The sequence below is a fragment of the Aspergillus udagawae genome (genome assembly GCF_001078395.1).
Source record: "Aspergillus udagawae IFM 46973 DNA, scaffold_4, whole genome shotgun sequence".
NCBI classification, from domain to species: Eukaryota; Fungi; Ascomycota; class Eurotiomycetes; order Eurotiales; family Aspergillaceae; genus Aspergillus; species Aspergillus udagawae.
In genome coordinates, this window is record NW_025091267.1 from 927 (window position 1) to 15,488 (window position 14,562).

At 41.1% G+C, this 14,562-nt stretch overlaps 2 protein-coding genes across 2 annotated transcripts; both read left to right on the forward strand.

Moving 5' to 3' along the window:
- Window positions 1–953: 953 nt before the first annotated feature.
- Aud_005371 (NACHT and WD40 domain protein) lies at window positions 954–2,386 on the forward strand (the record flags this gene model as incomplete). Its single annotated transcript, XM_043290300.1, has 2 exons — window positions 954–2,336; window positions 2,381–2,386. 2 exons carry the CDS (start codon window positions 954–956, stop codon window positions 2,384–2,386), a joined length of 1,389 nt encoding a protein of 462 aa, XP_043146235.1.
- A 261-nt stretch (window positions 2,387–2,647) lies between these two features.
- On the forward strand, window positions 2,648–4,438 carry Aud_005372 (WD40 repeat domain-containing protein; the record flags this gene model as incomplete). The annotated part of the gene is made up of 3 exons (XM_043290301.1): window positions 2,648–2,654; window positions 2,715–3,092; window positions 3,141–4,438. The coding sequence occupies 3 exons, from the start codon at window positions 2,648–2,650 to the stop codon at window positions 4,436–4,438; spliced, it is 1,683 nt and encodes a 560-aa protein (XP_043146236.1).
- Window positions 4,439–14,562: the final 10,124 nt, after the last annotated feature.

The following is a 14,562-nucleotide window of genomic DNA, read 5'->3' on the forward strand; positions in this document are numbered from 1 at the left end:
GAGTCCCGTGACGTCGCTGCCTGGGACAGAGTGCGCCCCGATTGGCTCGCCTTTTGTTAACCGGAGATGATCCGCGTCAACTTGTGCTTGCGGCAAGTCAGCATTTATCACTATGCTGTCGCCAGGAGGACAAAATGATTGGACTACACGAACACCAATAGCCTGTCATTCAGCACAGCCTTACCCATGGCACCTGCCCCTCTCTCTGTCAAATACGCGCCATCAGTATTCCATTATCCCTCTTTCCAGTTTTTAGGGAAATAGTCGATCAATCTTGTATTTGCAAGCTTTTTAATTATGGATGCCCTTTCCGGCGCTGCTAGTCTTATTGCTGTTATCCAACTGGCTCGGACCATCGTGAATATATGTGGAGATTATATTAATAAAGTAAAATCTGCCAAGAACGATATTTTCAACCTTCAACAGGAGATAAACGCACTTACAGCAGTGCTGGGCATGGTGAAGGAGCTTCTTGACGGACCACACAGCTCGAAACTTGCCGCGTCCGGTCCGCTATTCGACGATCTTGGAAAATGCTCTTCCTTACTTACAAACTTGAAGAGGAGTATTGATCCTGGAACTACGCAGAAAACAATGAGAAGAGTTGGATACCGAGCCATTAGGTGGCCTTTAAAACGCGCAGAGGTTTTAGCAACCATCAGTGAAATTGAGAAGTATAAGTCACTGTTTAGTTTGGCTTTGCAGGTTGATGAGATGTGTGTTACAAGATATAAGCTCCTTGCAGCTTCATAGCTAACTTCCCTAGGATATATACGGGGCGCATCAACCAAAAAATCGACTTAGGTAGATTACAAATTGCAAAAGGTGCGGCTTTTGATTCTTACGAGAATCAGCACGAGGAGTGCCTCCCGGGAACTCGGACAGAACTCCTTAAAGATATTGAAGCGTGGGCTACATCGCCACATGGGAAATGCATATTCTGGCTGAATGGGATGGCTGGAACCGGGAAGTCAACTATATCCCGTACAGTTGCACGCCAACTAAAAGCGAAAGGTTTACTTGGGGCAAGCTTCTTCTTCCGAAAAGGCGAAGAGGATCGAGGAAATGCAAAGAAACTTTTTCCAACCCTCATAGAACAACTAGCGACCAGCATACCCCAGCTGACCCCTAGCGTTCAAAACGCGATCGATAAGGATCCTAATATTTCGGAAAGGTTTCTCAGAGAGCAGTTTGAGAGTCTTCTGTATTGGCCACTACTCGAAACAAAACAGCACGTGGCGGCGCCCATGATAGTTGTGATTGATGCCCTTGATGAATGTGAGCGTGAAGACGACATAAGGCTTATTCTTCGACTCTTGCCACAAGTCCAGAAGTCAAACTCAGTACGCCTTCGATTCTTATTAACTAGCCGACCTGAATTGCACATAAGACTGGAGTTCAAGACTGCCAATAACCACCAGGCTTTGGTCCTTCATGAGATTCCTGAACCAGTGATAGAGCACGACATCGCTCTATATTTTGAGACTAAGTTCACGCAATTACGGCAGGAACACTCCTTTCCTCCATACTGGCCTGGAGAAAAGACTATCAAGGTTCTGGTCAACAGAACGGTGCCATTGTTCATTGCTGCTGCTACAGTATATCGATTTGTTGCCGACGTGAACTGGAACCCAAAAAAGCGCCTACAAGCAATTCTCGCAGACCGGTCCGTTTATGTATCTAAGATGGGCAGCACATATCTACCAGTCTTGAAACAGCTTTTAGTGAGTCAAGATAAGAGGGAGACTAAGGAGCTGGTTCAAGAATTCAAGAAAATCGTCGGCGTCATTGTTGTTCTTGCCACACCGCTTTCGGTCAAATCTCTCAGCCGACTGCTGGAGAGGGAACCAGACGACATTAAGTATCGATTAGCCCGGCTCCACTCAGTTCTCAACACCCCTGATGATTTGGATAGGCCAGTCAGACTCTTACATCTTTCGTTCCGGGATTTTCTTCTGGATACAAAGACAAGACAGGCTGAAGAAACTGAACAGTTCTGGATTGATGAGAAGGCGGTACACCAAACCCTCACTTACTACTGCCTTAAGGTGATGCAGCGCTGTTTAAGGAAGAATATCTGCCATTTACCTGAAGATAGCACGCAACACAATGAAATTGACATACATTCTATTGATCACCACTTGCCGCCAGAATTGCGATACGCTTGCCGCTACTGGACACAGCACCTGGCGGAAAGTCAAGACCCAATGACTGGCTTAGTCCAAGCTTTCTCATTCCTTGAAGAGCATTTTCTTCACTGGCTGGAAGCTTCAAGTGTTTTGGGTATTATATCCGAAGTTGTAGGAGCGATCGCGAGATTACAATCCGTCATTCCAGTGAGTTACTCAGTGGTTCATACTACAATAATACGTGCTGACAGGTATAGAATAATAATAATCCAAGAGTCTCAGAATTCCTTCACGATGCCAGGCGATTTATCCTTAAGAACCGACAGGTAGTTAATACTGCTCCTCTTCAGCTTTATTCATCGGGGCTTATATTTATACCGAAAGACTCAATTATCAGAAAAATATTCAATCACGAGTTATCAGATTGGCAGCAGTTGCCTGAAGTTGAAGATTCCTGGGGTGCGGAAATACAGATCCTTGAGGGCCATTCTGATTGCGTTCTGTCACTGGCCTTCTCAATGGATGGTCAACTACTGGCATCTAGCTCTGCTGACATGGCCATTAAGCTTTGGGAACCTTCCACAGGTGAACTGCAGCAGACACTTGAGGGCCACTCCGATTATGTTCGGTCAGTGGCCATCTCACCAGATGGTCGATTGCTGGCATCTGGGTCTGATGACAAGACCATCAAGCTCTGGGATCCCGCCACAGGTGAGCTGTGGCTGACTCTTAAGGGCCATTCTGATTTTATTCTGTCAATGGCCTTCTCACCAGATGGCCAACTGCTTGCATCTAGCTCAGCGGATAAGACTATTAAGCTTTGGGAACCTTCCACGGGTGAACTGCAGCAGACACTTAAGGGCCACTCTGATTATGTTCAGTCAGTGGCCTTCTCACCAGATGGTCAATTGCTGGCATCTGGCTCTGATGACAAGACCATCAAGCTGTGGGATTTCATCACAGGTAAGCTGCGGCAGACCCTCAATGGCCATTCTGATTTTGTTCTTTCAGTGGCCTTCTCACCAGATGGTCAACTGCTGGCATCTGGCTCTGCCGACAAAACTGTTAAACTCTGGGATCCCGCCGTAGGTGAGGAGTGGCAGACCCATGAGGGCCATTCTCATTGGGTTCAGTCAGTAGCCTTCTCGCCGGACGGTCTACTGCTGGCATCAGGCTCCCTTGACATGACCACAAAGCTCTGGGATCCTAGTACGGGTGAGCAACGGCAGACCCTCGAGGGCCATACTCGTTGGGTCCGGTCAGTGGCCTTCTCACCAGATGGTCAACTACTGGCATCCGGCTCTGATGATAAGACCATAAAGCTTTGGGATCCTGCCACAGTTAGACAGCAGCAAAACTTCAAAGGCCATTCTGATCATGTTCTGACAGTGGCCTTCTCACCGGACGGCCAACTGCTGGCATCCGGCTCTGCTGACAAAACTATCAAGCTCTGGGACCCAACCACAGGTGAACAGCAGCAGACCCTCGAAGGCCATTCTCATTATGTCCAGTCAGTAGCCTTCTCACCAGATGGCCAACTCCTGGTATCAACTTCCGATGACATGAGCCTCAAGCTCTGGGAGCCTGCTACAGGTGAACTGCGGTGGACCCTCAAGGGCCATTCTGATAATATTCTATCAGTGGCCTTCTCACCAAATGGCCAACTACTGGCATCTAGCTCTAGAGATATGGCTATCAAGCTCTGGGATCCTACCACGGGTGAACTGCGGCAGACCCTTAGAGGCCATAGTCATTGGGTTCGGTCAGTAGTCTTTTCACCAAATGGCCAACTGCTGGCATCTGGCTCTGATGACAAGACCATTAAGCTCTGGGATCCTACCACAGGTGAACTGCAGCAGAATCTCCAGGGTCATTCTGATTGGGTTCTGTCAGTAGCCTTTTCACCAGATAGTAGACTGCTGGCATCTGGCTCTGATGACCATACCATCAAGCTCTGGGATCCTACCACGGGTGAGCTGCGGCAGACTCTCGAAGGCCATTCCCATTGGGTTTTATCAGTGGCCTTTTCACCAGACGGCCAACTGCTGGCAAGCTCTGATGATAGGACCATCAAGCTTTGGGACCCAACTACGGGTGAGCAGCGCCAGACTCTCGAAGGACGTTCCAGTTGGGTCTGGTCAAATATCAATACAATTATATCTGTACTAGAAAGCCAGTGGATTTGTCTTCAGGGAAAAAAGGTATTATGGCTTCCACAAGGCTATCGCGTCATTTGCTTTGCAGTAAACAATGGGACCCTTGCTCTTGGTCATGCATCTGGACGAGTCTCCTTTGTCGCAATATTTTAAGTGACTGACTGATACAGATAAACAGTGTCCACTGCTTCCTATATATTCAAATTCTCTTTCCTTTCTTTTCTTTTCTTTTTGTTTTCCTTTTTTCTGTACTTTCTTTCTTTTTCAAAATCACAACCAGGGTACGCCAGGAATATGTTTTCCGTTCCGCTCCCAGATTACATAACGTAATCCACAACCGAGCGAGCCACCCAACCGAGCGAGCCACCCGAACATGATTCTGGCCGCGGTCGAAAACCATGAGATATTTTACTACTATAGAACCAAACCAAAGCAGAATGTCTGAATATTTGAATTATCTAGGTCTACTAGGACAGCTTGTTCTAGTATGACCAATTTAATGGTAATTACTACATTGTGGTGGCGCACGCTTCTTAGCAACTGGTTCCATCATCTGTATAGCTTCTTGGGCAAGTTGCTGGCCTTTAGCACCTGTTAGAACACCTCCAGTAGTAATAAAAGATCTAGGGGTTGCGCGCTTTCACTTCTGCTTCTTATTTACTGCGCGTAGCCCCTTTATCTCCTGATCTAGGAGAAGAACTTTATGCATAGTGGATTTAGCTGCCTTTGTGAGCTGATGGATAGCCTCATTTAGGGGACTTTAGGAGTTGCGTTTAATAAGCTGCTTGATAAGCTCTATCTGCTTTTGTACCTTAGCAGTGGTATAAGGGGTCTTTGCAGTCCATTCTATATCCACAGGTCTATGAGCAGTAGTAGGGGGGGTAATAGTCTTGATAGTAAGCTTATCTAGTACCCTTTGGGGGTCCAAAGGAACTAAACCAGAAGCTATAAAACTACTATAGATATTTTAAGATAATAAGACCTTTCTTGACTCTCTATAGAGATCAAGAAAGTTTTCCTTATTAATATAATAAATGCTATTTTAAATGCTTCTCATTACCTCTCTCCCATATGCCTCCTTTAGGGGTGCAAAGCAGCCAACATTAAGAGGTTGCAGTTTATTAGATAAATGAGAAGGCATATAAAGAGGGATAATCTAATGATTCTTACAGAAAAGATTAAACTCTGCTAATTCATGACTAGCATGGCTATCAAGAATTAAAAGACGATATTTCCTAATTGTATAAGCTAGAGTATGCTTTTAAAAGACCTTTTCTAACCATAATACTCTAAGGTCATTAGTCGTCCACCCATTATCACTCAGGCCGATTATCCAGTTAGGGTTGATATCTTGATACTACTGAGACTGGTGGACCTTGCCAGAGAAGATAATCATAGGGGGAAGAGGCCATCCAGAGGCATTAATGCATTTAATAATAGTGACCTATTCATGATTCCCTGGCTATATAGCTCATACACAGCTTGTTTGATGATGGGATGCAGTGATAACCTTTACTATATAGGCTATACCCATTTGGAAGCCAGTCTTATCAAAGTTATAGATATCCTGTTCAAGAATACCATATTTTATTATAGTATTCTTAACAAGATTAAACTATTAGTTAATGACTTCTAGGTCCTCACATTTTGCACGCTGGTAATCATATTTGCGAGTATATTTTGATATAAGATTATTATGCTGTTTAATAAAGTTGCTGACCTAGTTCTTTCCAGTAGATAGGCCTGGATTTCGATGAGATAGTAAGATATCTGCCATTTGCATACAGTATCCTGAGTTGGTGGTAGGCCGCGCTTATCCATATCCAGAATCCATTTCTTTAGAGAACCCTCTTCTAGACTGCTAAGCTTCTGGTAGTTAGCTGGTACATTAACCCGTGCTTTGCGGCCACTAATTTGATGTGTAAGAGTAGATTGAGGAATATTATATGCCGCTGCTACCGCTTATATACTTTTGAACTGGCCATTTTGGTATGCTTTGACTGTAAGAGATATGCGATCTTCTGATTTGACTATTGAATCTGATTGTTTTGATGCCATATTGGATGGAAATTTGGGTTTGATGATGATCTCAAGGATGCAAGGTTTCAGGGGTTCTGAGGTGGCTCGCTCGGTTGGGTGGCTCGCTCGGTTGTGGATTACGTTAATGGTTTCATGATAACGTAATCCACTACCTAGCAGCACACACCACCAAGCAGCACAAAACATCCTCCCCCTAAGCCCCTGAATAGTTGTCTGATTGCTTCAGTATCACTAACACATTATTATGCCTCAAAAATCATTAGATTCAGCTGCTAAATTAGAGGGCAGAATTCAGCTCGCAATCTAAGCATTTAAAAATAGTTAATTCAAAAGTATCTGTTCAGCAGCTGCAGCATATGATGTGCCACACCGAATACTCACCTACTAAATTAATAGTTGAAATGCACGCCTGAATATTCTAGCAAATAGCTAGAAGCTTAAAGATTTAGAAGAAGCTTCTCTTAAGAAGTGGATTCTTAATATAGATAAGCATGGCCTCCCTCCTACTTATGATATAGTATGCAAGATGGCAAATCTATTACTATCTCACCAGCAGGAGACTGAAACTATTAGCCTTAACTAGGTTTCTTATTTTATTAAATAACATGATGAGATTATATCTAAATACACCTGTAAGTATAATTATCAATGTGCAAAATGTAAGGACCATAAGGTTATTAATCAGTGGTTTAATCTTGTTCAGAATACTATAGTAAAATATGGTATTACTGAACAGGATATCTATAATTTTAATGAAACTGGCTTCCAGATGGGTGTGGCATATATAGCTAAGGTTATTACTACATCCCGTCATTAAATAAGCCGCGTACAAGCTATACAACTGGGGAGTCATGAATGGGTTACTATTATTAAATGCATTAATGCCTCTGGATAGCCTCTCCCCCTAATAATCATCTTCTCTGGCAAGGTCCATCAATCCCAATGGTATTAAGATCTTGATGCTGACTGGCTGATTAGCCTAAGCAATAATGGATGAACTAATAATGAGCTTAGGGTATCCTGATTAGAAAAGATCTTTAAGAAGCATACTGCAACATATATCCTAGGGAGATATTAGCTTTTGATTCTTAATAGCCATGCTAGCCATGAGTCTGCAGAGTTTAATCTTTTCTATAAAAACCATCAAATTATCCCTCTTTATATGCCTTCTCATTCATCTAATAAACTGCAACCTCTGGATATTGGCTGCTTCGCACCCCTAAAACAGGCTTATGGTGAAGAGGTGACAAGAAGCATACAAAATGGCATTTATTATATTAATAAGGAGAACTTTCTTAATCTTTATAAAGTATTAAGGAAGGCCTTATCATCTAAGAATATCTGCAGTAGATTTAATGCCTCTGATTTAGTTCCTTTAAGTCAACAAAGGGTGCTAGATAAGCTTACTATTAAGAATATCACACCTCTAACTACTGTATATAGACCTAGACCTAGAGCTACAGAGGCTAAATAGATTACAAAGACTCCTTATACAACTACTAAGGTGCAAAAGCAGATGCAGCATATAAAGCAGCTTATTCATCACAACTTAGAGAGCCCACCAAATGAAGCAATCTGCCAGCTAGCAAAAGCAGCTGAATCTACTATGCATTAAGTCATTCTACTACAGCATCAGGTGACTGAGCTTCGTGCAGTAAATAATAATTAGAAGTGAAAGCGCGCAGCCCCTAGATCTTTTATTGCTACTGGGGGGGTTCTGACAGGGGCTAAAGGCCAGCAACTTGCTCAAGAAGCTATACAAATAATGGAGCCTGTGCCTAAGAAAAAGTATGCACCACCACGATGCAGTAATTGCCATCAAATTAGGCATATTTGAACTAGCTGCTCTAGTAGATAATAAAAATCTTTTATGCATGAGAATGGCTTCATTTTGATAGTATAGTAGTACGATACCTCCTAGATTCATGACCATGGCCAAATTGTGCCGCTCGGTGGTGTGTGCCGCTCGGTGGTGGATTACGTTAAATGCACAAAGGTGCCTTGCGGCAATTGGGCATCAAATTGGCGTCCGAAAGCATGTGAGTGCCATGGCATATAGCCCAGATAATGATACTGCCTGCGACAAGAGTTATTGTCTCATACAGTCCATAATGTGACGTCTACAGATGCCCAAATGCCAACTCCGCCCACAGATCAAAGCTTAGAAACGGCGGATGAAGCTATCGAGTTCACCAGTCAATGTATAGGCCACCATGGAGATGCACTCATGATGGAAAGCTCAAAGAAGGACCCAAAAGCTGGTACAGTCTCCAGCATTCAACTCCAGTCAACCATCCGGAGAAATACCCCGCCCGTATTATTGAAGAGCACCCTAAGCAACAGAGATCATCGCTTTCGCCCAACTGTCCTTTTTTTATCGCCGTTAGATAATCAAAGGCACGGTTCTTGGTTGATTTGATACATAATACAGAAAGTCATCTAAAGTGCAAGTTATATTTCTGGCTAGTGTCTTAGCTGTGGCGATTAAAGACAGGATGAGTATGTTTGATGGTGAAATTGGGTTTGCTGGCCACTGTATCCCAACTTCGGAGCTGACCTTCCTCAGTAAGTAGGATCCTGGCTCTTTAAGGGGATGAAGTTTGGTCAGGATCGCCTCGACGGTAAGGAGCGTAAAATCACACGCTTTCTTGCTGAGTGGAGGCCAAACAGCACGACTCAATTTCGATTGACTGGTGAGCAATACGATCTCAAATAGGTCTCTGGCGGGGTGGGAAACGAGCTGCTCTTACCCAGGTAGCCTTTCATGATGGTCTATTCAAAAGTGTTCATGGTCTTTTGTTTCTTCTCTTAATATTAAGTTTTGCCATGGAAACATATGAAAAATATTCGACAGTGCGATAAGTAGCCCAAGGTCAGCATACGTACACTACTACTCCCCTGAGCCCGAATACACTAATCTTGGGCTATACACATGGTAATCACATCCTTCCCCACTCAATGAAGCTTCAGGTACAGTGAATAAATTTAAACACCTCAAAAATTGCGATGTATTGGTCAATCAGCATCTCCCCCATCCTGAACCCTCAAGACAACATTTCCCATACTAGTCTGTAAGTACTTGCTATGGAGTTGTTAATTCCGGTGAATCTTATCCTTAAGATTAGTGGGTGAATTTCTAATGTACTCTACCTTATAATAGTAACCTGGCATGCACTAACCTAGGCTTCCATCACAGACAAGCAAGGGAAGGAATGATAAGTATTTATCATTCTTATAATTAATCTAGTAATATATTATCCTATTCTTCCCTTTCTGTTTCCATCCATTAATAATAGAGGGGCTAACACATAGCAGTGTAAACCAAAGCTCAGATATCTATATATTATCCAAAAAGTGGGGGCAAAAAGAAGGAAGAAAATTAAATTAAGCCTATTTAACCTCTTATAATAGTATATCTATTGCTTAACAAGGCCTCCATAAGCATGTAACCATGTTTTAAACAGCCAGATTAACCAACTTCTGGTGGGTTTAAGAGTGAAAAGAATAAAAGCAAGCATAAGATAGTAAAATATCATTATCCTTGCAGGCTTTATCAAGGCCAGGCGTTAGATGGCTCCCATGGCCATCTGAGATGAGTAGAGGTTACACCAACCATACAACTCATTGCCCCAGTGAAAGACTTCTGAAGCCACTAGAGGCCTATCTCATCTGTCATTCATCTATTTTAACTAACTTCAACTCTCTAATTAGGTGGTAGATTCTAGTTGTCACACCCTGGGATCCGTCTCTGCTGTTCCTGCTAGTCACTACTTTGGGGATGATATAGTCCCTGGACTATATCCGATACTTGCCTATGGCCTACCGACCAGGTAGCCTAATGATATACTGTTGGGGTATAGGTCTGCACAATGGTACAATAATCTGAACAGGATTAAGGATAATCTAAAGATACATAAGAATAATAACAGCAAAGATAGAAGCAAGGCCTATTAAGTATATATACTCAATAGTAAGAGAGTAACTGATGAATTAGACTAGTGAACTTATACTTAAGTAAATAACTTGTATTAAATGCAAGGAACTAAAACTAAGAGTGCTAGATATATTAGTAATAAGTATCCTTATATGCTTAGTCCCTCCAGGTGATAGTTGAGGTAGGTGGTAGATTGGTAGGTTGGTAGATGCCTTTAATACTGTTATACTAACAATCGCGTCTACCTATCTACCATTGCCAAGACATGGCACATGATAGTTAGTCATGTATTATGGTGGCTGTATTTAGCATCCTTATAGTAAATACAAATTGTCCTCCATAATAACTCAGTATTACCAGAGGTCGGTCACATGAGTGATTGTCATCTGTGTGGTGTAGTAGCATACTACTGAACTGTTTTCCTGCGAGAAATCCATCTAGATTAAGTATTTTCCCAGATCACTGGATGATTGTTTTTGAGATCGATTAGCAATCGATAATCCTTTGGATTCTGCCTGTCACATCCGCCTCGCGCTAATGCGGCTGTGTTGGTGTCGTAACACTAGTCTTAAAACCAGCCTTTCATTATGAGCCCCCCAAAACTATATAAGAAGGAAGCGTTTAACCAGTTCTATTAATGTATTTAATTGCTGTGGCCCGTCCCAACTACCTTATATAATTAGATAAGGCTTCCCAGGGATAGAACTCAAAGAACTAGATAGAACTAACCCAGCTTATAATGTGTTGATGCAGCTCACTTGAATTATTATGTTTATCTGTTTAACCGCTGACCTCTTCAACGCTGTGTTTTGCGCGGCCAGGTAGGGAAGGTTAGCACTAAATATAAGGTCTATGATGATTGCCTTCCTGGGCCAGTAAGTACAAATAAGTATAAACTAGCATTTAGCCGCGCCAGAACCAGCATGCACAAAGGTTCATTACTAGAGGACCTTTTCTCTAGCACCACACATACTTTACTATCTTGTGCATCGCTATAAAGGAGACCTATACTTAATAGTTATCTATTCACCTTTCTACAACTGAAATGAGGCTACTAACAATAATTACAGCTATTCTATCTTGCATTTCAGCGATGGCTCATCAGACCTGGCAAAGAGACTCTTATCTAGTATATTTTGATATCAACCGGTATATATGACTAAGATTTAGCCTATGAGAGTGCGCAGAGGATATCCGGTAGATGTCATCAATATGTACGTAACTATGTAGACCCTTACATTCCTTCATAGCTCAGGTAGAAGTATAAAAAGGGGCTAGGATCCCTCGATATTAGCGGGACATGTACGGGGCGGCCGCTGGCCTACCCCCTACCCTCGCACGATTCGAAGACTCTACGCCCTCTGCGATGACGATTATCCCAATATTATATGGTTATTAATAATATGTATTATGCTTAGTGCTTACCTCCTTTTAGGATCATTATGGCCAGCTGGATCTTAGAGCTTGGACCAAGGGCAACTGCCAAGGGGAAATAGCTTTCACCACCTTTAATAATATTAGTTTTGCATAAAATATCTCCAATATATATATATCCCGCAGTTTTAAACTCTCTCAACCACTGCAAGATTAAGAGCAGCTAGATATTTCTATAATATATAAATTTGAAACCTGGTTCTCAGATAAGGATTAATTATCTTTCAACAGTTCATCATATGAATAATTCTAACAAAGCTATTCTGCTTTTAATAGGAGCATAGATTGCCATAACATACCCATCTTTACTTGCCATTAGTTATGGATCAATCCTGGCCTCTAAACAACGCCAATTCTCTCCCATGGGGAAGCACATAATTTATAGAGTTGAAACTTGATATAATAAGTTTATTTCTAAACCCTAAAGCTAGGACGCCGATGTGCAAGAGCTATTTATATACAGACTATTAGTATCATGTAATATCTTCTGTCATGTTGGTCTCTGTAGGATCGTTACATTAGTAATTATATTAGTGGATAGAAATCACGGATGAATAGAGGTCTGCAGGCTATTTAGTACTGACCATAGTCGAAACACATAAGCTCTGAGGAGTATATACATGAGCTTAATTCACCTTATAATATGCCTTGCACTGTTACATTAATCAAGCTAAGGGAAAGAATATATAACTACTTCAGCTACCCTAGGAAATTTATGCTACCCTGCTCATACTCCTTACATCTTCTTTAGTCTACACTATCTTCTTGCCATATCCCTCCACCACTTACCCTCTAACATGGCAGATTCTTCTCTGAAGTTGGACTTCGGTGCTATTTATTTAAGTAAAGTATCTGTTCAGAACTATCTTGACAGGCTCACAGGGTTGAATTAATTCAAGAATGTAAATAAATTAACAGCTTAGGATATATGTTATCTTTAACTACTCAGTGCGAGGCTGCATTTGTGGGCTGTGAGATGGGATATACTAAGAGGTAATATGTCTACTTTAGTAGCCCTAGATGCCTAAATCTAATGCTCCCTAAACATTATTCCTGGTTTGGTAGATTACCTAGTACAATCTAATGAGGACAAGTATAATAAAACCAAAGCTATCATAGAATGACAGGATATAGCTATGTTAAATAAAGCAGTTCAGGAGCCCTTTAAAAGTCTTTATAATTAAATATAGGAATTAGAGGGATTTCTTCCTTCTAACTCTGCTCTGAATAGGGCAGTCATTTTTAACCATGCTCTATCTACTTATCCTAAAGAGCTCAGGACATTAAGTCCCTAAAAGGGCATAGATAACTTTACCATATACCTTGCCCGCCTAAAAGGCACTAGTCTGAGTCACATTAATGTGATCTCTTTTGACATAAGGGACAGACCATGGGAAGTCAATACTAATCTGAAGTATCTATGTGATAATAAAGGATGATGGTCTTACTTTACTAAATATAATAATTGCTTGGTTCTTATGAGCAAAAAAGATATCCTAATTAGCAGTATTAGTTATGATAAATCACTGCGGAGGCTGGCCTGGTAGTTAAAAATCTTAGAAGATATTAAAGAACTAAGAATCCTTCCTTACTTAGGGTATTCCTATGAATACCCCTTATCTTCTAGTCATACTTATCATAAGGTATTATACTCTATCCACAGGAAGGATGCTATATCACTATGAGATATATTACATATAAAAAATATTAATTATTTTTAATCATTACTATCAGATACTATATGATTTAGGCTTGCTCAGTCTCTCACCTAATTAATCCTTTATCTATATATAGCTGGGTGGCTTCACAGAGGAAATTAAAGCAGCTATATAATTTTCTATTTAGGGAGAGAATTTTACTCTGATACTTATAAGTAACTTAAGCAACTTAATCTTCCATATCTAGCTAGCTTTGATTACACTTATTTACTGCTATATGATGCGGGAGATGAGAAGCTACAAGTTTAAATTAAGGAATAGCAGCTTTACTAACACCCTGATGTCTAACATGATCCCATCACTACATATAATGCAACCATCAGTGATAATGATCCATTTTTTATAAAAAACCATGATATTTATAGCTTTAGAGTGATTCTTATTAAACTAGGCCTTCTCCAGTCTGCTTTTTAAATCTGGTTAGGACATTTCTAAGAGAAATGTAATAGCTCCTGTAAGTTCCAAAGCTATCTCATTACTGAGCTTATTCCTAAAGTTAGATCTAGAATGGGCCTGATATATGCGGATGTGGCCTTATATTATCTTAGGTTAAACAGCTATAGCTAGTTATAATTATTAACTAAGTAATTAAGACATTAAGCTAAGGCATCTGTTGGTAAGAGCTATAATTCTTACTACTATAACTAGTGTCTATATTGGACATGACTTCTAGGTTAGTCCGCTATGGTTGATCGTTGATCATATCCATGGTTCTGGCGGCCATGGATTATTATCGATAATCACCGATTTCAACCATTGGCGAATGGTGATCTAATCTATGAGATCACCCGGCTATGAGATCATTCAATATTCGAATGGTCTATGCTAGAAGGAATTGTCTATAAATACACCCTTGAAATCACCCTATAGCTAGTAACAATTAACTAAGAAATTAAGACATTAAGCTAAGTCATCCTTAGCTATTTTCCTTCTACTATTCTATTCTATTCCACTGCTATTCTTCCTATTCTTCCTTTATATCTAGGCAAGCCATCTATTCCCCTTTACATTCGTAAAATTTCCGTTGTCATTTATATACTATCTAGTATATACTGTTCATTTTTATTCACAGCATCCTTAGCTATTTTCCTTCTACTATTCTTCCTATTCTTCCTATTCTTCCTATTCTTCCTATTCTTCCTATTCTTCCT